Source organism: Colletes gigas, unplaced genomic scaffold (genome assembly GCF_013123115.1).
Source record: "Colletes gigas isolate AHSC1104 unplaced genomic scaffold, ASM1312311v1 Colletes_gigas_Sc00001, whole genome shotgun sequence".
In the NCBI taxonomy this organism is placed as follows: Eukaryota; Metazoa; Arthropoda; class Insecta; order Hymenoptera; family Colletidae; genus Colletes; species Colletes gigas.
In genome coordinates, this window is record NW_025106630.1 from 9,553,455 (window position 1) to 9,576,287 (window position 22,833).

The following is a 22,833-nucleotide window of genomic DNA, read 5'->3' on the forward strand; positions in this document are numbered from 1 at the left end:
CACGACTGCGGTACCCCCACGGACGCGACGACTCGACGGTGGAAAAACGTTTCCAACGAAGACGGAGAGTCGACGCGAGACGGGCCCGTCTGCCTACCAACACCCACGCGCACGAACCTCAAGATAATCGAAATTCATCGATCCGAAACCCCGAGCTTCTTTGCCTCCCGGTACCGACTCGATAATATCGTTTTCGTCGCAAGAAAAGTGACTCGAATTTATATGTACGTGCAACAGTACCCCGCTTATTGCGTCAATACGGAATTACCACCGTCACGATTTAGTTTTCTTCGCGCCAAAACACCATCATCTCGGACGAGTTAGGCAAAAATGTAATCTACTTATTTACGATTACGATTTCAACGTTATTACACGGTTCAATGATATACGACTATGATTACACGATAACTACAGCAGTTACTTGGTAATTACGGTGAAAGCATGAGCATAAACAAGCAATCAGATTAAATTTTGCCCAACTCTGGTAGCCGGCAGCTGCATAATTAATATCCTATTTGAAAGACCCGTTTGATCACGATCTGTTCCGAGAACAAATCGTAACGATAATCGTCCGAATATTTCTACGTGAAATCTGGAGATACCGACTTGGATTCAAGAAAAGAGACCAGTCATTCACTTGACTATTACAGCCTTGAAATTATGTATAATCGAAATACAATTTACCTGCTATTTTTAAAGCACACGTTCGTTCATCGAATTACATCATGAAATGTACGGAATAAATCAATAACGTTCACAATAGATACCTAACCGTTTTCGACCATACAAGTTAATGTAAACTATGTACGTATTCAGAACGTAGGCGCCATCTAACGCTATGGGGTTGTATCAAGTACCAGAATATGCCAGTAAAATCAAATAATTAAAGATTAATAAAGAACCTACAAATTTGGGGGGGCTTACATTCTTTAAGCAATTACAAAATTCAAAAGACAATGTATTTAAAGTACCCTTAATTTCATACGATTTACAACATATTTCAGTATTATCTAAATCCAAGAGTGTTCGATATGGCGTGGAATGTAACAAAAATCTCGTGTCATGCGTGATTGCTAAAATCGATACCGATAATTGATTAATTATATCTCGTTTGTGATTAGTTTTTTAGCGATTAGATTATTTTTATGACATCGATTAGATTATGTATTTCGGGATTTTATTTTCGGGGCACCACGTTTTACTCGCCAGACTTTTTATTGCGAAAATAATTCCGCAAAAGTACACGTTTCTGAGCCAACCGTGTAACGTATACTATTTCGAAAAATAATATAACAAAGTAAAGTATAAAATAATCCGACAGGGATATATAAACCATCTGAGAAAAGATTTATACCGTTGAATTAACACTAACCGTAAAATAAACATCGATCACGGTATTCTTTAAAGGTGTTTCTTCATGACTTGATGTATTACGATGATTGCAAGATCATCAACGCTATTAAAAATTTCAGGCTTCGAATCATGAAATTCCATCGCTAGTTATGACGTTGCAGCGACGTCATTATTGTTTTTTTAAGCGTTCGCACCGTCGAACCTCATGCTGTTTCGTTACCGCGAATTTTAACAAATATGCCGGCTAAAGTAAAAAATAAAGTATTAACGTACGAAGGTTGCAATTATTTGCGATATCGTTTGCTGCTATCTACGCTTTCAGGCAAACCGGTGCGAATAACAGATATTAGAATCAAAGATGATGATCCCGGGCTTAAAGGTTAGTTTGAATCTATGGTACTTAAAAAATATTAAATCATGACACAAAACAATAAAGAAACACGTACGATACATTGTATTCTATACTATAACGCGCGAAACTTAATTATTTCGTAATTACGGTATACTATTAAGAAACACGGAATTTCCATTGTAATAACTTAATATATCATGTGTATTAGAATACGAAGTGAGTTTTATACGTTTATTGGATAAAATTACAAACGGATCAAGAATAGAACTGAACGAAACTGGGACCAATTTATATTATAATCCTGGTTTATTACATGGTGGTGAATTAGAGCATGATTGTAGCTTGCAAAGAGGCATTGGCTATTATTTAGAAGGAATTATGATATTAGCTCCATTCTGTAAAAGCCCGGTCGATATAAAACTTAGAGGAATTACTAATAATACAATAGGTGGGTAAATAGTTTGTTATTGGAAATTATTATGATCAGGGACACAAAAATTATCTATTAAAATTGAATGATTCAATGTTTAAGATCCATGTGTAGACAGAATTAAAGCAACTGCTGTACCTATGTTAAAAAGGTTCTTAATGGGTGATAACGAGGTTGTATTTAACATTAAGAAAAGAGGGGCAGCACCTTTGGGTGGTGGGGAAATACACTTCAAATGTCCTGCTAGCCGTAATGTCAGAACTATTCAAGTTAGTCTAATTCTTTATTTGAAATATTCTAAACTGATGGTTATACTTAAAAAAAGTGTATTTGCAGCTTCAAAATAGTGGCATGGTAAAAAGAATAAGAGGTATTGCATGTAGTATACGCGTATCTCCTGCCATTGCTAACCGAATTGTAGAATCAGCCAAAGGTGTTCTATTGAAATTTTTGCCAGATGTCTATATTCATACGGATCATTGTAAAGGTGCATCCAGTGGAAAATCACCAGGTATATAATTTATTTTATTCGCTTCTACATGTTGTGAGTTACCTCTAACATTTATAAACACATCAGGTTTTGGACTAAGTTTGTTAGCCGAAACCACAACAGAAATTGCTTTTGGTGGAGAAGCATTTTCACCTCTAATGACAACAGGTTCTTTACCTTGTGTGCCAGAAGACCTTGGTAAAGAAGCAGCTATGAAACTAATTGATGAAATTTATCGGTATGGCATGTGTAATTTTGATTGATAGAAAACACTGAGTAATCAAATTCTAATATAAATCTATGCAAGTTTAGAAATGGATGTGTGGATTCACCTTTTCAAAGTATGACTGCAATGTTCATGGCACTGAGTAAAAACGATGTTTCAAAAGTTGTAACAGGACCTTTGACACCAGCAATGTAAACAATTATATATCTCAATTCCTACAAGTATTAAAATTTATGACACAAATGAAAAACAATATTGTTATTACAGGATACAGTTTTTACGGGATTTACGAGACTTTTTTGGAACGGTATTTAAAATTGAACCACTCAGAGAAGAGGATGAAATACTTGATCAAGTTGTTTTAACTTGTGTGGGTGTAGGATATACTAATATAAGTAAACGAACATTGTAAAATATGTTATATTTTTGTCGTATGATTACTTTTGTAATTTAAATTAATAAAGAATATATCTTTGTACTTTAAAAAATTGCTTTCAGAAAATGCATTAAAGCTTTCACAGCACAAACATTTGTGCGCGATTTGGTTTGGAAGGCCAAGCGCGGAAAGACTCCATTTTCAATACGTTCCATAAACTTTGATAATTCTTAGACCATTTTTTGCAGTCCAAATACGTTATTTTTTTCGGATGTCTTATATTACAATGAAGATTATAATACCTATCACAAGTCCGTAAAAATGTTTCAAAAAGAGCACGTCTTGTTATAAATAAATTACTACCTTTCTTTCTTCTAGTAGCTCCTTGCTTTCTACCCTCAACTGCTATTTCTGTATCACTGTGAATGAACCAATACTACAATTGTTCATCTCCAGCATAAATATAAATGCATATTTTAATACAAAAATTTACCGATGTCTTACAGCACACCATATGATACTCGATGGGCATGGATTCTTTCTTTGAGAATTTTTCTGCTGTTGGAAAGAAAATTTAGCTCGCATGATTTTTAGTCTGTATATTTCTTCCTTATTAAATCGTTTATACAATCCACGTTCCATTGCTTCTAAAGAGAAGGGACATTTTCCTCCAACCGTGATACTCTCCACTTTTATTGTAGGTATTAGTATTGATAAAAGTGAACCTTGTAATCCAAGAATATTCCACCTAAAAAAGGTATAAAACGTCATTATCATAAGTTCTGCACATATTTAGAAGGAAGTACGATAAGCCCGCGTCTGATGACTGAATTTTTTCCCCATTATTTAGTCGCAAAATCATCTTCATCTCTAATGCTAATACTGACTAAAAACTTTTACATTTCTCATTGTATCTTTATGAGATTATTACAGTAGTGCCCACTTAAGTGACCACGCTCGGGACTGGCCGCGGTCATTTAAGCGGGCACTACTATATCTGTGATTTTTTTGGTTCCAATTTTTCGTCAAAAAGCGCAGGCTTATGGTATAGTTTTGTCTAATTTTATTTACTTTGCCATTTTATCTGAACAAGACAAACTAAGAGTAGGATTACCCCTCCCTGGTTTAGTACGCAATGGCCCAATTACATGATAATTTACTCCAGTAAGATGAGGGTCTTGATATTGTTCAGTTTTAACACATTTTGCACCAGTTCTATATATATCCCCAAGTATCTGTTCCTTTTTATTATCACATGATTTCATAATCATCTCTCCTTCATCGTTACAATCATATTTTCCAATTTTCATTGGTGGTGTATTATTTTCATAAAATTCATCTTTCAAAAATATAGAGCAATCTCCGCAAGGTGTTTGACTTGTGAAAAAATGGAATGATATTCCGTCTTTTAATTTAATTTTATTCGTACTGTCCATTGTAAAAATATCGCTGCTAATGCCATCAAGCAGTAAATTGATTTGTTCGTACAAATATCTTAAAAAAGCACGTCTGGATAAAACTTCAGCATGAGAATCGTTTAATCTACAACCTTCCTCGTATAATTTTGTATTTATTAAATCTATCTCACCTAAACACTTTGTCCCTGTAGCCAGAGCTACTAAAGACAATAAACCATCAGGTTTTTTTAATACTATACCAGACAGTACGGTCCATTCTGTCTCTGAAGGTTTACCAGTTTTACTAAGTTTTGTATATTTTTCTATACAAAGCTTTGCAATTTGGTCTGCAAAATCTTCCATACTATTATAATTGACATCAAACTGATATCATTAAGTAATAATTTTTTTAAAGCATAACCAATATCTTTTTCACTGCTATACACTGTAGCTGTGTCTACATATAATAAAATAACAAAATGGTAGAATTCTTTGGAATACATTTATAATTGAATAAGCAATCGGTATTACTAATTTATTAATTGTGTATACATACCAATAGACCTATAACCTGCTTTCAAACTTTCATCAACAACTTGATATATTATATCTGCTCCTTGGATCTTATATGTGCCAACTGAAAACAAAATGATTTTATATTTAATACTTTGATTTAAACTAATATTCTATCTTATGTAATATTAATAATCTTACATCCAATGAGAGGCATAAGATAACCACTTGAAAGAAGAACATTTTGCATTGCACCACTCATAATGTAACATTTCATTTATAAAATGTATCAACATCCTAGCACATACTTTTGTATAGTCACTAAATAAATACAATCACTTTTACCACTTTTTTTTCAGCGCGGTTTCTCGTAAAAGATAAACAAACTACAGAATTTATTGGTTAAGAACTCCGAGTTCCGAGTGCCAAACTTAAAATGCACAAACTTTGTACAGAATACAAATGACAGATCTGTGCTCAAAGGGAACTACCCCTCCACTGTACGTACAGGTGGCTGTGCACTAGCATGCATAAGTGTAAGGACAACTTTTGAACTGCATTGCACTGCCATCTAGTGTTCACCCCACCCGTCGCTAGATGGTTTATGTGTATGTAGATGTACAACATTTTATACTCATGGAGTTATTTACGTTATTAAGCGAAATTTTATTGTGATATGAAAAATATTATTAGATTTTACTCACCGATGTGATATGGCCCCTACAATTCAAACTAATGGTAGTACAACCGAAAGAGATAAACGTACGGCTAGGCCAGCAGAAAAAAGGTAAACAAGTTATCATAGAGTATAACCATAAATTAACATACTATGCACACTTGGTGTCTGTAAACATCTATTAGTAATGCATATGTACATCAAATTGTAACACTTTGTAATTATTTTTATTACAGATCCGAGTTAATATGTAGAGTTAAATATTGTAATACATTGCCAGATATTCCATTCGATCCTAAATTCATCACATATCCCTTCGAATCCACTAGGTAAGTCTTATATGTTCAAATTTAAATAATTTTCTGAATAATCTATGATCAAATGATATTTTTAGATTCATTCAATATAATCCAACCTCATTGGAACGTAATTATAAATATGAAGTATTGACAGAACATGATTTAGGTGTGGAGATTGATCTTATAAACAAGGATACGTATGCTGGTGATGTTAACGCTCAATTAGACCCTGCAGATGAAAAACTCCTGGAAGAAGATGTTCTTACTCCACAAGATTCTAAAAGATCAAGACATCATGCCAGAAGTGTGTCTTGGCTTAGACGTACAGAGTATATCTCTACAGAGCAGACTAGATTTCAACCACAAACTGTTGATAAAGTTGAAGCTAAAGTCGGTTATAGCATTAAGAAGAACTTCAAAGTGAGTTCATAGTTTTGTAGTTTAATGTATCTTTGTACAGTAGTGCCCACTTAAATGTCCATGGTTATCTCCACCAATTCTTGGAAGCAAAGAGGCTTCGTACATCGAGCGTGTCGAGCGTAATTTGACGCCGGTCGTTATCGATACATCGTATATATGGCACTTATCCTCTTTCCTTATCTCCGTTAAATTCTGAGAAGTAACCATGCCCATTTAAACGACCGCGGCCGGTCCCGAGCGCGGACATTTGAATGGGCACTACTGTAACTGTATCAAAAACGGATTTGCATTTGTATATTTATATTTTCAGGAAGAAACACTATATATGGACCGTGAAAGTCAAATAAAAGCTATAGAAAAGACATTTGAAGATAACAAAGTATCAATTGAAAGACATTACAGTAAACCAAATGTGGTACCTGTAGAAATTTTACCAGTATTTCCAGACTTCAAGGTATTTTAATATTTATTTATAAAATGTTTAATAATTTAAGTATTTCAATTTTTTATAGCATTTTCATTATTTAATTTTAGCTATGGAAATATCCTTGTGCCCAAGTCATATTTGATTCGGATCCAGCCCCGACAGGACGTTCCGTGCCGGCTCAAATCGAGGAAATGTCACAAGCCATGATTCGGTAAAATAATATAATGCATATTTATCTGTGTTTCTGTTGGTAGGGCACAAATATTCTAACAGAAATGTTGTTTCAGAGGTGTAATGGACGAAAGTGGCGAACAATTTGTTGCTTACTTTTTACCTTTGGATGAAACATTAGAGAAACGCAGGAGAGACTTCACAGCTGAAATTGATTATGCAGATGATGAAGAATATGAATATAAAATGGCTAGGGAATATAATTGGAATGTTAAAAGTAAAGCTTCAAAAGGATACGAAGAAAATTATTTCCTTGTTATAAGACAGGATGGGGTATGTAGAATTAATTAAATCTAATCTTAAAATGTAATTATAAATAATATTTCATCGTTTATGTTGCAGGTATATTATAACGAATTAGAAACTCGCGTGCGTCTTAGTAAACGTCGTCAAAAAGTTGGACAGCAACCAAATAATACGAGATTGATTGTAAGGCATAGACCACTCAATGCAAATGAATTTAAGATGCAAAGATACAGGGAAAAGCAATTGGAACCACCTGGAGAGGAAGATGAAGACGAAGAAGAGGAGGAGGAGGAGGAAGAAGAGCCTCAACAAGAAACCGAGAAAGCTGATGAAAGAGGTAATGTTACACAGTGCTAATATTGTTATTTCTTATATGAAATATATTACTTACAACGTATATCTATTTTAGAAAAATCCGAAAACGAAGCCGGATCCAAAGCATCGTCTAGAGCATCCTCTAGGGCGTCCAGCAGAAAATCTAGATCTCGTTCGAAGTCCGGTTCGAGATCAAAATCTCGATCTCGATCACCGTCAAAATCCAGATCTGGTTCCCATTCGCGATCTGAATCACGGTCCCCCTCTAGATCGCACAGCAAATCTAGATCAAGATCCGGTACCCCGCAATCGAAAAACTCTTCTAAATCAAGGTCCCGGTCGAAATCAGCTTCAAGATCTCGTTCTGGTTCGCCAACCAAGTCTCGATCTGGATCACCATCGAGCTCGAAATCTAGATCAAAGTCGAGATCTCGATCGAGGTCAAAATCAGGCAGCGGCAGTGGCAGTGGTTCCGGTAGTGGCAGTGGCGAGAGTGGTTCCGAAAGTGAATAAATAATTAAGAACATTTTTGTTGAAAAGTAATCGACGCTACTGAAAAAAAATTTTTAGTAGTACTTGCGGGTAAACTGAAACAATTAGACATTTCTTAAAGCCACTAATGGACTGTTATTTTGAAAGCGTTTCTTCATTATATGTATATAATGATTGTCATAAATGTATGGCATATTACGATACAATTAAACAGTTGACATTAATAAAAAAAAATTACGATTTATAAAGATCGTTATAAATTATTATTACACGTGGTGTTAACAAAAATATGAAACATTTTTTTCAGGATTAATTTGATATGTTAAAACAATGAAATAAGTTCTTTTATCAATTTTCAATTTGAAGCTTCGTTTTCGAGATGTAAGCAGTTAAAATTTACAGGACTGATTTATATATATTAACATATTAAAAACACGCATCGTACGCGGTTTTGTTGATACCTTGCATATGTATAATTCCCAATGGTTGGTTTCATCAGTGGTAAGAGAACGATTAACGGTAAAGGTCAATGAAAACTTTTTATTTCCGTAACTCTGTTTATCTCCTAAATATAAAACTATTGTACTATATCACAATAAGCTATAATACACGTACGGAAATGATGCAGGTCCTTAATATAAATACTATTTAATAAAAATGTACAACAGATCGATCTCATTCGCATACGAAGTTTTTCATAAAATACACTTGGAAAGTGTGAAATTTTTATTCCCACTACACGGCTGCGAGGGTAGATTTCACATCCATTTTAGAATACCAAACACAAGATAAAATTCGTGTCTCTGTTTATCCATGAAATTAAACGTTACGTAACATGATGTCTCGTTCTTTCGTGAATTCATTTTTCTCAAATAACAGTAGTCGGGGAGATGTATGCATTTGTAATACTGATACACTCGAACAGGTTATATACCCGTTCCGTTTTATCTATTGTAACAATTCATTTATTTAAGTACCGGAAACTGCTTGTACTAGAACTTGCAACAAAGGATAGCTCCATGCACCAGGCTCTCGCGTTTTTCGGTTATCCACCGCAAATCGACTACGAACGATCGATAGATCAATACATAGGTACTTGGAACATTTTAATTCCCACAGTTTGCTACGTTTTGAAATGTAGCTATCCTTTATTCGTGTCGTTTGAGTAAGCGCGTAACTTCATGCATTATTAAGATCTTTATTTTTGTCCTTTTACCAACTCCAACTTTTCCAAATAAACAAGTCTCTAATCACGTTTGTCTATAATAAAGCATGACAATCACGCTGTAATGTCGTCGCTAGTGATACTACATTTACTAGAAAAAAAAATATTTGATCTGTCGTTGATTCGTTTGCGCGCCATGACGAAACGGGAACAAATTGTACATTAAACTCTTCTTACGAAATTTACGAGCAGTTCTAATGCTGTTGTTCGTGTAAGTTATTTCAGCGCGATCCTCTGTCTCATTGACCTCTTACCTTTTCATCATTACCTTTCTCCCGATTTAAATATTCACAAACTTCTCCGTCCCGGCATTCGAATTCGATCATTTACTCGCGTTACGTATTCCGATTTAAGTTATCGATTATAAATGATCGGATTCGAACGCCACGTTGGTAACGCCGTTCATAGTAGGTACTTCCGACTTCTTCTCGCCGGTGATCTGCCATTTCGCTATCTTCGAGTCGCTTTCTTCTTGGCTCTCGACCTTGCTCTTCGCTTTCTTCTCTTGCTCCAACAGTTGACGATCTCTTCGATGTTCCGTGTACAGCCAGCTGTTTGTAAACAATCGTTTACGAATATTGATTTCTTAGACATTCTCCTTGTACGATAAAGACTATTAAATCGATCAAAAAGTCCAATCATGATACATGTAACTTGCATTATTTGCTCTCAATATGCTTGTAACAATAGGTCTAAATGGTAGTCTTTCTTTTTAATTCAACCCTTACGGTACACAGGGTGTCTAAGGGTTAAAGTAGCAAAGATATTAAGGAGGCCTGTTTCTAGCGATTTATCTTGCGTACTTCCAAAACCAAAGCGACTTTCTCACCGACCTAATAGTCTTCGGTCATTTGGCGACCAGAAGCAAAGTATGTTGATAGCAGCGTCCTGGTCGCGTGTCGGGGCCGGAAAAGGAAGGACTTACAAAAACGCAAAGACAGCTGGCATGGTCATGCAGGCACCAACGATGAAGAACGTCCCCGGGAATGTTTTCATGGTCGCGGCATAAATGGAACTGTACATTGGTCCGTAAACGAGCGGCATTAGCGATTCGCAGACGCCGAATAAAGAGTTCACTTTGCCTGGAAAATGTACGGGGGTAATTATTACAGGATCTTTCGCGATCGAGGAATTTCTTTTGCTACGGCGTGTTTCTTGCCTCGATTAACTTTGCGTTTCGCGTATCCCATTATGTAAGACGGAAATCGACGGTTCGGCGAGGCCGACGCGATCGGTGGAAGATGAAAGAAGGTGGAACGAAACGTAGTCGATGAAAAAAACATGGTCAGGAGGCTCTTAGATCATTAAGCGGACAGGAAAGCCTCGTTAGGCTTCGTTCGTACCGAGAGAAAAGTTCAGGGAAAATTGGTTGGAAACGATGTCGACTCGTTAGAAGACACGATCAAATAAAATTATTCTATTTACACGCGGTTCCGAGAAAACGATCCAGGACGAAGGTAAACGCGTTGAAATATATATTCCGATTGGGTCGAAGGTTACGCGTTACGCGTTACGCTGGACCAGGTGTGAACCGTCGATTGATTATATAATTGTACAATTCGTTACATTGTCGCCTGCTTAATTGATTTTATCGCAGTCTTATGCAAATTCAAGCATTCCGTTAATTATATCGGACAAACATCTCCAGTGTGCATGATGCAGTAATGACGTTCGCATAACGGTACCTGGTAGATATTCAGCAACATCATTCCGCAATGTTGCGGTGATAAATAACGCGTTTGCATCCACTTACCGAGCTCGTCTGTTGACACTAGCTTAGATACTATCGATCTCATCGCTATAAAAGACGTTCCGTTCACGATTTCAACGATCGCCCCTGGAATTAATCGCATCGTTATCGTTCCGTTAATAAACGCTTCCGGGATTTAATTATTCATAACGTTACGCTCAGCGTGATGAATTAGATTTACCCAGGTAGATCATCCAGTCGGTGGTCGCGAACGCGTAAACGAATCCAGCCAAAATTTTGCTCATGGAGCTCATGATACCCACGATCGCATCGTCGATCTTCAAAATGTGACTGAACACGCCCACGGATATCGCAGTACCTGCAATAAAAGAACGTTCTATCAGAAAAATACAAGCGAGCGATCTCAACGTTTATTCCACGATCAGCAGACATTTTTCATCGACTCTTCGATCATTTATCTTGCAACAATTTCAACGTCCGTCAATTTCCTTCAAGGATACCAGATTACACGTTTCTGCAATCGCACAATGCCGGATCAACGACTCTGTCCATTGATCGACGCTTTTGTACGGTTTTGTAATTTGTAGAGCCCCGGATTTTCACAACAATTCCGCTCGACAACAATGCTGTTCGTTGCATAACCGATTCCCGTTGCTCTCGCAGTTCGATACACAAAAAGGCAATCATCGTACAACGAGTTTTACAAGCTTTTAACGCCTTCGTTGGATTCGTTTAAAGGATTTCGACAAAAAAATTTAAGCACCGACGATCGAAAGTGAAACGTAACGACGAACAGTTCGTTAAAAAGGACAAATTCAATTTACGATACTCCGCGTCGAACGCGCCGGATGCATGGAAATACGTTTTGATGCACCGCATCAGACAAGCATTAGATGCAATCTCACGTGCAAAATGCCATTCGTGCTGTACTCGGTTTCCCCGAGTTTCTCTATATAATTTCGATTCTACATTAAAGAGAAAAAGAAACCAGTAATTCCAGCATCGATGCAGAATTAAATGTCACCGCGGAAATTGATCGTGGAAATGATGGTATTTATTAACGCCATTGATTGTAGCGTTATTTTTTTTTAACGTCATGCGATTTCATTACTCGCGAGGCAAACATTATCCACGAATCTCTTGCTGTTAATTGTACAAGTTGTTTGCAGGATGTAAGTATTATTATAATTATGTACGTTTATATTTACAGGTGCAGAGAATTAAGATAAAGACGATTAATGTGTTTCTGAAACGATTAGAGATTGTTATTTAAAAAAAAAAAAATTATGACTTACCAATTAAATTCGTAACCATGGCAAACGTGGTGAACATGCTGAACATTACTTCGTTCCAATGGTATCTATACCTCATGTAAAGATACATCACCGCTATCTCACCTGAAATTTAAATTGAATTAATTCATCGATTCGCGGTTCCTTTGCCCCGTTTTTAAAACCCTCGCGAAACGATCGAACGAATTGGTTTATCGTAGATCCTGGATTCGTTCGATCAATCGTTTCCGGTAACTTCGCGTTCGAAGGGAGATTGAAAATAAAAATTACAACGCTTACGTCACGGTTTCGAAACCATGGGTTGTAGCGAAACCATGTGGGTGGGACGGTTCCGTTTGCACAGCATGAAAGATCATGGTCAAAGCGTTTTTCAGAATTGCAGTTCGCGTTCAGCGTCTGCAATGTTGCATTGCCGTCAGCGACGCGGTCCGTAATGGGTTTAAAAATTAAGTTGAAAATTATAGGCGGAAGGCCAAACGTTAGCCGTGAGGAAGAACGAAGTTCCTTCGTAGTATGCAAGTTTTTGCTCGAATAAATTACCAGAACAACGATAAAACGGTCCACGGTAATATCATGGCGCCAGCTAGTGACATTCTTTGAGTTCCTCCAGCAGCCTTTCCGGCAGATAAATCGTGCATTCCACCCTAATCGTTACAATTTTACTGAAACCAGAATCTCGTTGGATCACGTTTGCTGTACATTTCATAAAAATAGTTATAATTTCGCGTACCGTTTCGATACTCTGAAAACTACTAGTCAGTCTTTTGAGCCGATCGTTTAAAAACGATGATTTCAATGTTTCCTGTCGTTACTTAAGGCTATCCGGAAAAACAACTCGTACATCTACGAAGTATCTCTTTCTTTCGGGTATTTCACCTCATTACGAGAGGTTTTAACATCGTGAGAATCGAATAGGCGGAGCTGCATAGATCAAAATCGATCACCGTGACGCGTTATGTTACCGCTCAAGGATATTTTTATCACCATAAGATTTTCACAAACTACTGAGAAACCGCGATACGAATTTATCCCGAGTAATTTCGACGCGTTATTACCTGACATTAGCACAATAATGAACACAGCGTTATACAACAAGTTCGTTCATCAGGGCCTCCATTTAATCGTTTCCGTCGAGTTTCGGTCATTATCGCGTCATTGTCTTGTTTTCCTTACGGCCGTTCATTTGTCGAAACAGACGCTAAAAATTCGCGTGAATCAAGTACGATTTATTTTTTAAAAATAAATACGTGAGAATCAATCCGTTTCGAAAAATTGGAGAAGAGGGTGGTGTCACTTTTGGGATGCCTTAAAGCACATATGAAAGATACGCTCGTAGTTTATACGTAAGAATGTTCAACCAGGATTGTATATTCGCTCGGAAGAGCTGATAACTAGGATTCCCCAAGCCACTACGAGGATTCAGGGAATTCCGACTAAGAACCTAATTTTCGAGTTGACTCAAGTGAGAATAATCTGCAGTTAACACGAACCTACACGATAATTCGTTTCATTACGAATAAGCAAGACACTCGAAAATTGTTCGACCACGAGTGGGTCAAGTTCGCTTGCACAAATGACGCGGATTTTTTAACTTCGACCTTGATTTTTCGCTCTTCCTACAGACAAGTGAACGATCAACGTTATCTAAATACTAGGAAATATTATGCATCGAACGATGCGACATTGTTGCGTTCGATTATTCCCGCCGGAGAAAAATTACCATGCAAATGATAAATCGATCGTCGTTCGAGCACGATTAATCCTCACCGACGTTTAACGTGACTTTGATTAAATTTTCTTATTTCAAACACCGTCGCGAAATACTCCAACGGGTGATTTTAATTGTCGTCATCGTCGTCGAGCGAAAATAATCTAACGCGACACTTTGATCGTTTCTACGGTAATTACGATGCTACATTTTCGAGGTGTTTTCGTAAATAAATCGTGGACTCGATCGTGGCTCGAGCGGTCTACGTCTACAACATAGATCCGCACTTGTCTGTATGTAAAAGTAACGGCCCCAATATGTTACAGCACGAACCCTTCGAACCACCAAGACTAGACTTATTTCCGACGGTCAAAGATCTGAAATTACATCAGAGTACTTAAGTAATCAGACGGTATTAGCATACGTACGCTCAGAATATAGTTCTAATAGGTATGTTGACTTCGCACATACACTACCGGTCATAAGTTTGAAGCCATCATCTTCATTGTCACTGTTTAGAATACTTCTGACGAACGGTTGCTACCACAGGAAATGCTTTTTTTTTTACTAATATTCATAGTGATTGTTCGACGATGTCTCTTTGCTCGAATCGAGTCGCAAAAATGAACGCAATTAAAGTCGATCGATCAAACTTAATACTTGACGTCTTCTTCGAGCAACCTGACGATTCTGATAAATTCTTTCCATCGTCTTTGACAATAATTTTAAGATACGGGGGGATTCGAGAGTTTTTACAGCAGGTAGTACTGTTTATAATCTACGTTTGGTGCAGCACGAAGTGAAAGTGTTACCCTAAACTCTATTTATCCCGAATAGACACGCGAGTATCGAAATAAAGAATTAACAGTAACGAAGTGGTGGAAGATTGTGCAATATAGGCGAGGATTTGTTTAATAGGGCACGGGATTCGTGTTACAGCAGCGAGCTCGTTTCCACGCGTATCGATTGTCGTTAAAATTTTTTCCAATAATCGTACTTGCCGGTTACCATCGACTATAATAATAATAATTATTACTTTTGCTGATAAACGATAGGGCCACGCAGCGGAGTTTACTATGTCGAAAGAGTCCTTAGGTTGATCGAATTAACGGCGTCGCTTGATTTAATTAGCGTACACCAATTGCATGGTCCAATTACACAATGTTTCAGATGATTGGTATTAATATGCTTCGGTCACGTACTGACCATATTGATAGATTAACTAGCTTGCTGTGTTCGAACACCGTACCTTTATCGAATCAACGATGAGACTTTGTTAACCGTTTTACCCTATATCTCGGAACGAATACGAACGTTTCGTACGGAAAATATATAATAAATATAACCGTCCTGTCGAAAACCGTATTAAGAAACACGTAATCTTACGAATACACGCGTACGCCTAATTGTTGAGCATTGAAAATCAGGAAGAAGTCCATTATACAAAATTGTAATAATCAGGATGATTACTCGTGCCGTTTTACAGGTCGGACGAGACTGAATGAAGAGCTAACAAAACATTATAATGTCGAGCACATTAGCAGTCTAATTAAATTATGACGAGGACGGTTGCCTTGAATCCTCTGTTGCAATACGAATTCGTGATGCGCCAATAATCCGTAATTGACGATGCAAAGAGGCACCGTATTGTCATTCGAGATTAGCAACCCGGTGTTTCGAGAGAATGGGGACACTAAAATTTCTACGTTCGGCGTTTGAAACATTTTAGAGAACGTTACGATATCGCGGCTCGTCGTTCGTCGCTTATAAGGCGCATCGATCGTACTTTCGCTAATAAACGTCCCTCCGTATCCTCCGTTCGTACAATCGCGTTTTCCAAACCGTCGAACGATAATCGTACCCTCGAAGCCGACTGCAAAGCATTTTCATAGTCACTGTACACCATTTTTTTCCACTTTCCCTCGGTTCGCTTGTCGCGATCGAATTATTGCAATTACCTGTGGAAACGTGGAAACGTACAGTTACCGCGATAGAAACGGACAAGATTAACGAGAGTTACGTGAAACTCTTTCCACTTTCATTCGATCGTTCGATGTGTACCGTGAGAGGGAAAGAAAGAGAGAGTTCGGATACACCTACGTGTTCCACGTTTTGCAGGGGAATGCAAAACAAAATGCGGACGGTCGAGGCAAATTATGCCGGTTATTGGAGGAAAGCCTCCGCGGTTCGTTCGATAACGAGACAGCTTTCGATGATTTTTAATCAGAGAAACTTCGATTCGAATAAAAATCGCGAAAGGTAATACAAAAATATCGATGATCCCATCGAGCTCGATGTCGATTCGCGCGATAAGCTTCGACGAGTTTCTCGCGTTCGAGCGTCGACTCAGAAAATCGTGAAAGTCGACGAAAGTAACGTCGAACGATAAAAAAAAAGCCGCTGTTTCGAGACGAACGGAAGATCGAGTTATCGTTTGACCGCGTTTAGGCGATCCGCTGGAGCGTAGAGCAAAGAAATAATTGCACCCGATGAGAGCGCTCTCGTTGAAAACGATCCGCGCGCGTGCTCCGATCCGTACGAAGTGTAAACATAAAAGCGTATGCGCGTAACTTGCAACGGAAAGAGAAATCGAACGATGCAGGTTTGGCGGGAAAAAATTGCGGCAGATCAAAACGTGTTTACGTTTCGTTATTCTAGTCATCGGGACGCTCGAACGGGCTTACGTAAACTCAGTTTGTTCGTGTTTCGAAAATAATCGGTATCTCGTTAGAAAAACGAACGCGTTACCGGGCACGCGTTGCTCTAGATCTCGTCGATCTTTAAATAACAAATATTCTTTCTGTATGCATTATCATCGGTGGTGAAAGTTACAATATCATTTCCATAGAAATTCGAGAGATTTCAGAAGTTACATATATCTAAGAGTTTTCGTTTGTTTTGCCATTCGGCCATTAACGCAATAAATAAAAAAATAATCGTCGCCGTCCTGGTGTTTTTTCCGATTCCGTGTCAGCTTTCGTGCATCCGTTCGCGTAACGACGAACTCACCGTAAAGGGGTCCGAATACAACCATGACGACGATCATCAGCACCACGACTCTCTTCTGTCTATTGTTCGTGCCCTGTTTGAATGCCACGCGAAACGTTTCCTCGATGTGCTTGAACGCGAAGAAGTCCAGGATCGCGTCGCACAGGGACATCCTCTTCTCGTCGGTTTTCTTCGCTTGGTTGAGACGCGCCCTGGGCGGCTCCTTGATCACGATCAGCCCGTAAACAAAGCTCAACACGTAACACACGGTCGATATGCTAAAAACACCGTAGAAGCCCAGCTTCAAGTACAATATACCGGACAACGCCATACCGATCGGCACACCGAGGGACAAGAATACGTTGGCGGCACCGATCCGTAGCGTTCTCGACTCCACGGACGTGATGTCCGCTATGTAACTGAAAACACCCATGAACATGGTGAACCAGCCGCCGGTCAACGACGGCCAAAGGGCTTCGAATACGCCGGTGGCACCCATCGGCACCTCGTAGAAGAAATACGTGCATAGAAGCATGCTGACGCTGCTGAGGAACTCGCCGACGATCGGCAGAAGCATGCAAGGCTTCCTCAGGCCGGTTCGATCGCTCCAGGCGCCCATGAAGAGGATCAGTATCGTCGGGAGGCCGCTGGTCAGGGCTGTCTTCCACGTTTGCATGCCGGCTACCAGCTGCTGAACAGCGGTCTCCTCCGCCTCGTAGCCGGTGGTGTTTCTGTTCGCCAGCGCCGTGCACACCTCGTCCGGATAGGCCAGGTTCACCCTGCAGGCCTTCTCCAGGCTGAGATTCTGCGTGGCCAGGGACGCGAGCATGCACGGTATCACGTAGCAGGCGATCATGGGTTCCACGGTGATGTTGCTGGTGAAGTAGGCCCATTTCTCCCGTAACGTCATCGACTTCCAGACGACGCCTTGGTCGGACGGGTTCACCGAGTCCCCGCGTTTCTTCTCCACGGTGGTGCCAGCCACCGGATCGTTCGGAATAGAGTCAGCCATCTTCGACGGGAAGAGGCTGTCTATCGAGCCTCTGACTATTTACGAATGTGCACGGACCCACCCAAGGTACACGCACGGTGTGTGTTCGAACGTGAACACTATCTCGTATCGAGAAGCTTCAGAACCTCTATCGGGCGAAGTCTCCAAGCGTGTCCGATGTTCAGAGTCATGCGAGCCGGTTTCAGGAGGATCGTCAACGTCGAGGAACGGGATTGATCTTTCGAGCTGTTGGAAGTATCGTTCCTCCGTCGAACAGTTACGAACGTGTCGATTATTACGGATGCGGTTCCTGTTTCACGGTGTATACCGCTTCGATAGATTTCACAGCCGGTCCGCGGGAGAGACCGTCTGGCCGTCTACTCCTGGCTAATGCACCATTGTGCATTGCGATACGCGTGTCACCTCCTTCCCTTCTTCTTCCTCTCGACCACCTCCTGCACCGACTCTTCCTCCACCACCTCCTGTTCCCTTCTTCCGTCCCCTCTAATCTCTTGGCCCTCTCCACGTGCGGCGAGGTACCCTCGGGTACGTCCACCTAGTCCGCTAAATACGCGTTGCTCGTCGAAACTTCGACGGTACAAATTGTTTCTGCGACGATGATGCCCAACCACGCGCTGTCCCGGCTCCGCGACGCTTCCGATTCCGCTCTCAGGGGCTTTTCAGGTCAAGGTTAGCCATCGCACCTCCGAAGCAAATACACGTCCGGCCTCCGACTCGATCTCCTTCTTCGTCTCCTTTTGACGATTCGAGAAATCATTTTTCCTCTCGAACCTGAGGACTACAAGCTCGCTTTAACGATTCTAAATCGTACTCCGTGATCTGTATTTTAGAAGAAGGTCGAGTCGCTGAATATAGTTTCTTTTTCTGTTTTTTTTTTAATTCGGTGCAAATCGTTACCTTGAAAGCGGCAGGAAAACGTCCCTCTGATTACACGTAATGTCGCATTACTCGTGCGTTTCAATGTTCTGGCTGGCTGAACATGCGACAGAGATAAGAAGATGGATTTCTTTATCCCTGCTGACTTGTTTACAAAATCCTTTCGGTTCTCTGTTCTCCGATCTGTCTCTTCTCTCAAACGTTACTTCCTCTAAGCACACAGCTCGTTGTTTTAGGTGCCCCGAGGGGAAAAGAGCGATTCTATATTCTTTCCAACAGCAAGAGAGATATGTAAACAGGGAGCACCGTTGAAATCGTCATCTCTGGTAGGCCAGAGTCGAGGTGCCGTTAAATGTAGCAATTTGTTGATAAAATAATCACAACGGCTGTCTTGTCTTCTACGGCTAGAACCTATTTCAGGCAGGGCCGTCCCCCTCTGGACACCGCCACCTAGAACGATAAATCAAAGATTGCATTAAGTATACCGACGACAACGATTTGCTCGTGGGATCTTTCTGGTCCCGTAATGACGTTTGCTGGGCGGCCAATTGTGACGAATTGGCAATTACGTTACTTCGTTCGTGCGTGCTTCGTGGGCTTAAGATTTTTCTAGACCTTCGAGCGGCCCGGGTTCCGTAGAAATTCGGTCAATGGTCCCGGCGGTCAAATTTATCGTTGAACGCTCGTGGATTTCCATGGTTCGCCAAAGATGAAATTCGTCGAGATCGAAATAGATCTGGAAGAGAATTAATCGTATGGGCGCGAAGCTTTTCGGGGAAATTGCTAAAATCGTAGGACATGTAGCTGGATTCGATATTTGAGTTACGGCCCTGGCACTTAAGTTGATCGTATGACGTCTTCAAGTGAGTAATGCTCGCAATTCGAGTGATGCTATAAAAGTATTCGATCCAGGGCCGTGACAGACCCGTTGTTTTGATGTTTCACCGACACATCCGCTGTCATCGCATGCTCCGACTCGGAATAAACCGTTTCAAGGGTCAAATGCTACAGTACGTTCGAACGCTCGGTACACTTGCATCCTTCTTCTTTTTTACGATTCCGTGCACGGGATAATTACGTTTCGAATTATCGAATCACATGCAATCGCGTCAACTTCTGGTATTGGATTTTTAACGAATTTCTTTGGCACTCGACACGCGAGCGCGTAGATCATAACGACAATTTCTTCGACTATTATCCAATTACCCTTAGCGAAGCTGGACTACGTTTTTTAAAAAATCTACTTTCGTAGATTTGCATATTTTATTGGGCTAATAATATGCAGCGAACAAATTAAGATTTCTCCGAGCAGAGTTTTTTAATGTCGTCGACAACCTTCGCGTTAAACGCGTCAATGATTTTTAGGTTTCGCCTCTTTTTGTACTAGACACAGGAAGCAGTATATTTTATGGTAAGTCGTAAGGATAACTATTTGCAGTACGATATTGATCCTCTTTAGTATTTATTTCTTATTTATTGTTATTCTCCTTCGTTAAAAAAATCGTTACGTTTAGGCGAGAATCGAAGGTCTAAATATAATAAAAAACATTAGTCATGTATTCTATGCGTATAACAACGATCGTAACCTTAGTTTCACAGTAATTAATTAAGTACGAGGACTTCGTAGTCTTTGAAGGACAACTCCTCTCCGTCGAAGGGAATGTAGAGGCAGCCGTGACTGGGTTGGACCTGCGAAAGAATAACATTTTTCATTGCTTGAAACCGCGGGAAGTTACGACCCTTTACGTTTACGCCATCTTGTGATACTAGGAACAGACAATTCCGACCTTGCCAACTGTTTGGGATCCATTATGGAGAACGCGGCCAATATACAGAGACTCTCCGTCAGAAGTCTGTCCTGCGACTACCGCTTCGCTTGGAACCTCGCCATTGCTGCTGAACTCCCATGCGAATTCGCCCAGGCACAGAACCTAAAGAAACGAAACACATTAAAGATGCAATCAATTTCAAATTTTAGAACTCCACCCTTAGAAATTATAACTAGAAATATTTAAGTCTGGACGAGTGTTCAACATTTATCAAGAAACTGAGAAATCGATCGAAGCGATTAGAATTCAGGTAACAGATTCTGTTGATCGATGGAGGGGGGGCTACAAGTGTTCGAGCCCCCCTCTCCCTTTTACCTGCCACTCCATATACGTATGTCATTTCGCTCCAAATCAATTATTTCTGTATTTGTTATCACAGATTTGTCTAAATATGTGTTAGTCCGTGTAACTTTGCTAACTTGGCACTTTTCATTGATTTTAAAACATGACAAGCTATCTGAACTTTTATTACATAAAAATATTCTGCCGCGTATTCGGCACGTCGAGTATCTCGAGTAAACAAATTTTTCGATCGAACGTCGGATAATCGAAAATGTAAGTAATCGATATAATCGACGATGATAAATTATCGAACTGAACGACATTAACGGACGAATTAAATACTAAAATTTACCGGGACATCGGTAGAAGAAACGGTCACGTAAAAACAAAGTTCGATGCAAATCGCACGAAGTGTGTTACTATTTTACGAAGCAAAACGGCTTCGCCTTGACACGAAATCTCAATTCCGTGTTTGCATGAGTCGACAGGCCACTTCGTTCCATCAGGAAATTAAGTTCATTATAGAAAGGATTTATTATTTGTTAAAATCATCGAACCGGCTAGCGTCTCCGCTAGTTCGCCTTGAGTTTAATCGGTTTCTCTGCTACTATCCCGAAGGAATAAGAAAAGATAGCGTCGATATCGTAGATTTACCTATTGATCGTCAGATTAGATTGCCAGCGAACAGACGCTAATATGGGATCGATTTCTAACTCGAAATGTTTAACTCCTTACAAGATAATGATCTGGAAAGAATTCGTAATGAGAAATAGGAAACACAGGATCAGATGTTACGAACGATTCGATCGAGATCAATTTCTATCTCGTTATTGGCGTTTATGTCTTTTCAAAAGTCATGCATGATTTTAATTATAGAGAAACGCGTAAACTTATCGCGATGTACTCACTTCGAAATCGTATTTAGCGTGTTCCTCTCCGTTGTGGCACACGTAAGCAACGCTTTTATCGGGAATCACTTTTGCCGGAAGCATGTCACCTTCGTGGAAGGCTCTGCCGACAAAGATGGTCGTTCCGTCGGCGTCTCGTCCTCCAACAACTGCATTTCTGGGTAAACTTTGCTCCGCGCTTCGATGAATCCACCTGTAAGCTTTGGTGCAAACAATTGCTCAAACTGTACCAACTATATCATGCAAAATATTTACAAGTCAACTTTCTCCCATTTAATATCTACAAATGATATTGTATAATTTAACACAGACTTTTGACATCTACTATTATCTTTCAACAAATTATAATAATTAAACCATTCGTGAGATAAAAGTGTAAATACATGTTTATCTAACATTAACGCTACGAACTGAAAATGGCAGCGTTAAGTAATTCCTGATAAGATTATTATAGAGTATATTTTTATAATTGATTAAAAAAGTTTTCAAACTTAAAATATTCCTGATTAGTAGAATTAACTATGCACACCTGTAACACTTACCTGGCATCTTGTAGTCTGTTTCGTCTGCCTCTTGAAGAAGAAATGATGCTTATCTTGTATCAACAGCTGATTATAAACTGTCCTAATCTTATCGTAAATGTGTTGTAATATTTGTATTCTTTAAATCGTATGATAGAACACCTTCTTCTAAGAACATTGGATAAATTGATTAACGATATCATGTTTAAACACATTTCGGTTCAAAGTATTTCTCACG

The 22,833-nt window shown here is 39.4% G+C and overlaps 5 protein-coding genes across 8 annotated transcripts; 2 read left to right on the forward strand and 3 right to left on the reverse strand.

The window, feature by feature from the left end:
- The first annotated feature begins 1,361 nt into the window (after positions 1 to 1,361).
- LOC122400279 (RNA 3'-terminal phosphate cyclase-like protein) lies at positions 1,362 to 3,357 on the forward strand. Of its 2 annotated transcripts, none has more exons than XM_043401770.1 (7): positions 1,362 to 1,732; positions 2,034 to 2,153; positions 2,238 to 2,404; positions 2,472 to 2,646; positions 2,713 to 2,863; positions 2,938 to 3,042; positions 3,119 to 3,357. In XM_043401770.1, the coding sequence occupies exons 1-7, from the start codon at positions 1,591 to 1,593 to the stop codon at positions 3,261 to 3,263; spliced, it is 1,005 nt and encodes a 334-aa protein (XP_043257705.1). In that variant the 5' UTR covers positions 1,362 to 1,590; the 3' UTR covers positions 3,264 to 3,357. The 2 variants fall into 2 exon arrangements, with proteins under 2 accessions (XP_043257705.1, XP_043257625.1); XM_043401690.1 differs by having other exon boundaries at positions 1,914 to 2,153; positions 3,119 to 3,353.
- LOC122400148 (tRNA-specific adenosine deaminase 1) lies at positions 2,973 to 5,445 on the reverse strand. Of its 2 annotated transcripts, XM_043401568.1 has the most exons (6): positions 5,339 to 5,445; positions 5,181 to 5,261; positions 4,299 to 5,081; positions 3,721 to 3,975; positions 3,591 to 3,646; positions 2,973 to 3,066 (listed from the first exon to the last, which is right to left on the reverse strand). In XM_043401568.1, the coding sequence occupies exons 3-6, from the start codon at positions 4,985 to 4,987 to the stop codon at positions 3,008 to 3,010; spliced, it is 1,059 nt and encodes a 352-aa protein (XP_043257503.1). In that variant the 5' UTR covers positions 4,988 to 5,081; positions 5,181 to 5,261; positions 5,339 to 5,445; the 3' UTR covers positions 2,973 to 3,007. The 2 variants fall into 2 exon arrangements, with proteins under 2 accessions (XP_043257503.1, XP_043257417.1); XM_043401482.1 differs by lacking the exon at positions 2,973 to 3,066 and having other exon boundaries at positions 3,265 to 3,646.
- Positions 5,446 to 5,599: 154 nt separating this feature from the next.
- Positions 5,600 to 8,646, forward strand: LOC122400031 (RNA polymerase II-associated factor 1 homolog). Of its 2 annotated transcripts, XM_043401264.1 has the most exons (9): positions 5,600 to 5,745; positions 5,831 to 5,924; positions 6,050 to 6,142; positions 6,208 to 6,532; positions 6,843 to 6,986; positions 7,067 to 7,170; positions 7,247 to 7,463; positions 7,533 to 7,773; positions 7,846 to 8,646. In XM_043401264.1, exons 1-9 carry the CDS (start codon positions 5,742 to 5,744, stop codon positions 8,262 to 8,264), a joined length of 1,641 nt encoding a protein of 546 aa, XP_043257199.1. In that variant the 5' UTR covers positions 5,600 to 5,741; the 3' UTR covers positions 8,265 to 8,646. The 2 variants fall into 2 exon arrangements, with proteins under 2 accessions (XP_043257199.1, XP_043257283.1); XM_043401348.1 differs by lacking the exon at positions 5,600 to 5,745 and having other exon boundaries at positions 5,755 to 5,924.
- Positions 8,647 to 8,655: 9 nt separating this feature from the next.
- LOC122399973 (solute carrier family 46 member 3) lies at positions 8,656 to 18,664 on the reverse strand. Its single transcript, XM_043401141.1, has 6 exons — positions 17,189 to 18,664; positions 12,475 to 12,576; positions 11,400 to 11,537; positions 11,222 to 11,305; positions 10,394 to 10,550; positions 8,656 to 10,019 (listed from the first exon to the last, which is right to left on the reverse strand). Exons 1-6 carry the CDS (start codon positions 18,177 to 18,179, stop codon positions 9,830 to 9,832), a joined length of 1,662 nt encoding a protein of 553 aa, XP_043257076.1. The 5' UTR covers positions 18,180 to 18,664; the 3' UTR covers positions 8,656 to 9,829.
- Positions 18,665 to 20,386: 1,722 nt separating this feature from the next.
- On the reverse strand, positions 20,387 to 22,737 carry LOC122405220. Its single transcript, XM_043409787.1, has 4 exons — positions 22,617 to 22,737; positions 22,075 to 22,274; positions 20,843 to 20,986; positions 20,387 to 20,744 (listed from the first exon to the last, which is right to left on the reverse strand). The coding sequence occupies exons 1-4, from the start codon at positions 22,621 to 22,623 to the stop codon at positions 20,658 to 20,660; spliced, it is 438 nt and encodes a 145-aa protein (XP_043265722.1). The 5' UTR covers positions 22,624 to 22,737; the 3' UTR covers positions 20,387 to 20,657.
- Positions 22,738 to 22,833: the final 96 nt, after the last annotated feature.

Excerpts from the sequence above, each read along its gene's own strand:
- LOC122400279 (XM_043401690.1), top strand. The coding sequence starts at position 1,591 with ATGCCGGCTAAAGTAAAAAATAAAGTATTAACGTACGAAGGTTGCAAT. Across the intron at positions 2,154-2,237 it reads AATTACTAATAATACAATAG|ATCCATGTGTAGACAGAATT; the intron begins GTGGGTAAATAG and ends TCAATGTTTAAG. Across the intron at positions 2,864-2,937 it reads CTAATTGATGAAATTTATCG|AAATGGATGTGTGGATTCAC; the intron begins GTATGGCATGTG and ends ATGCAAGTTTAG.
- LOC122399973 (XM_043401141.1), bottom strand. The coding sequence starts at position 18,179 with ATGGCTGACTCTATTCCGAACGATCCGGTGGCTGGCACCACCGTGGAG. Across the intron at positions 12,577-17,188 it reads TGTATTCGGACCCCTTTACG|GTGAGATAGCGGTGATGTAT; the intron begins GTGAGTTCGTCG and ends TTTAAATTTCAG. Across the intron at positions 10,551-11,221 it reads AGTGTCAACAGACGAGCTCG|GCAAAGTGAACTCTTTATTC; the intron begins GTAAGTGGATGC and ends TACATTTTCCAG.
- LOC122405220 (XM_043409787.1), bottom strand. Across the intron at positions 20,987-22,074 it reads ACGCTAAATACGATTTCGAA|GTTCTGTGCCTGGGCGAATT; the intron begins GTGAGTACATCG and ends TCGTTTCTTTAG. Across the intron at positions 20,745-20,842 it reads GATCCCAAACAGTTGGCAAG|GTCCAACCCAGTCACGGCTG; the intron begins GTCGGAATTGTC and ends ATTCTTTCGCAG.
- LOC122400148 (XM_043401482.1), bottom strand. The coding sequence starts at position 4,987 with ATGGAAGATTTTGCAGACCAAATTGCAAAGCTTTGTATAGAAAAATAT. Across the intron at positions 3,976-4,298 it reads TGTTCAGATAAAATGGCAAA|GTGGAATATTCTTGGATTAC; the intron begins GTAAATAAAATT and ends TACCTTTTTTAG. Across the intron at positions 3,647-3,720 it reads TGGTGTGCTGTAAGACATCG|TGATACAGAAATAGCAGTTG; the intron begins GTAAATTTTTGT and ends GTTCATTCACAG.
- LOC122400031 (XM_043401264.1), top strand. Across the intron at positions 5,925-6,049 it reads GCTAGGCCAGCAGAAAAAAG|ATCCGAGTTAATATGTAGAG; the intron begins GTAAACAAGTTA and ends TTTTTATTACAG. Across the intron at positions 7,464-7,532 it reads TTGTTATAAGACAGGATGGG|GTATATTATAACGAATTAGA; the intron begins GTATGTAGAATT and ends TTTATGTTGCAG.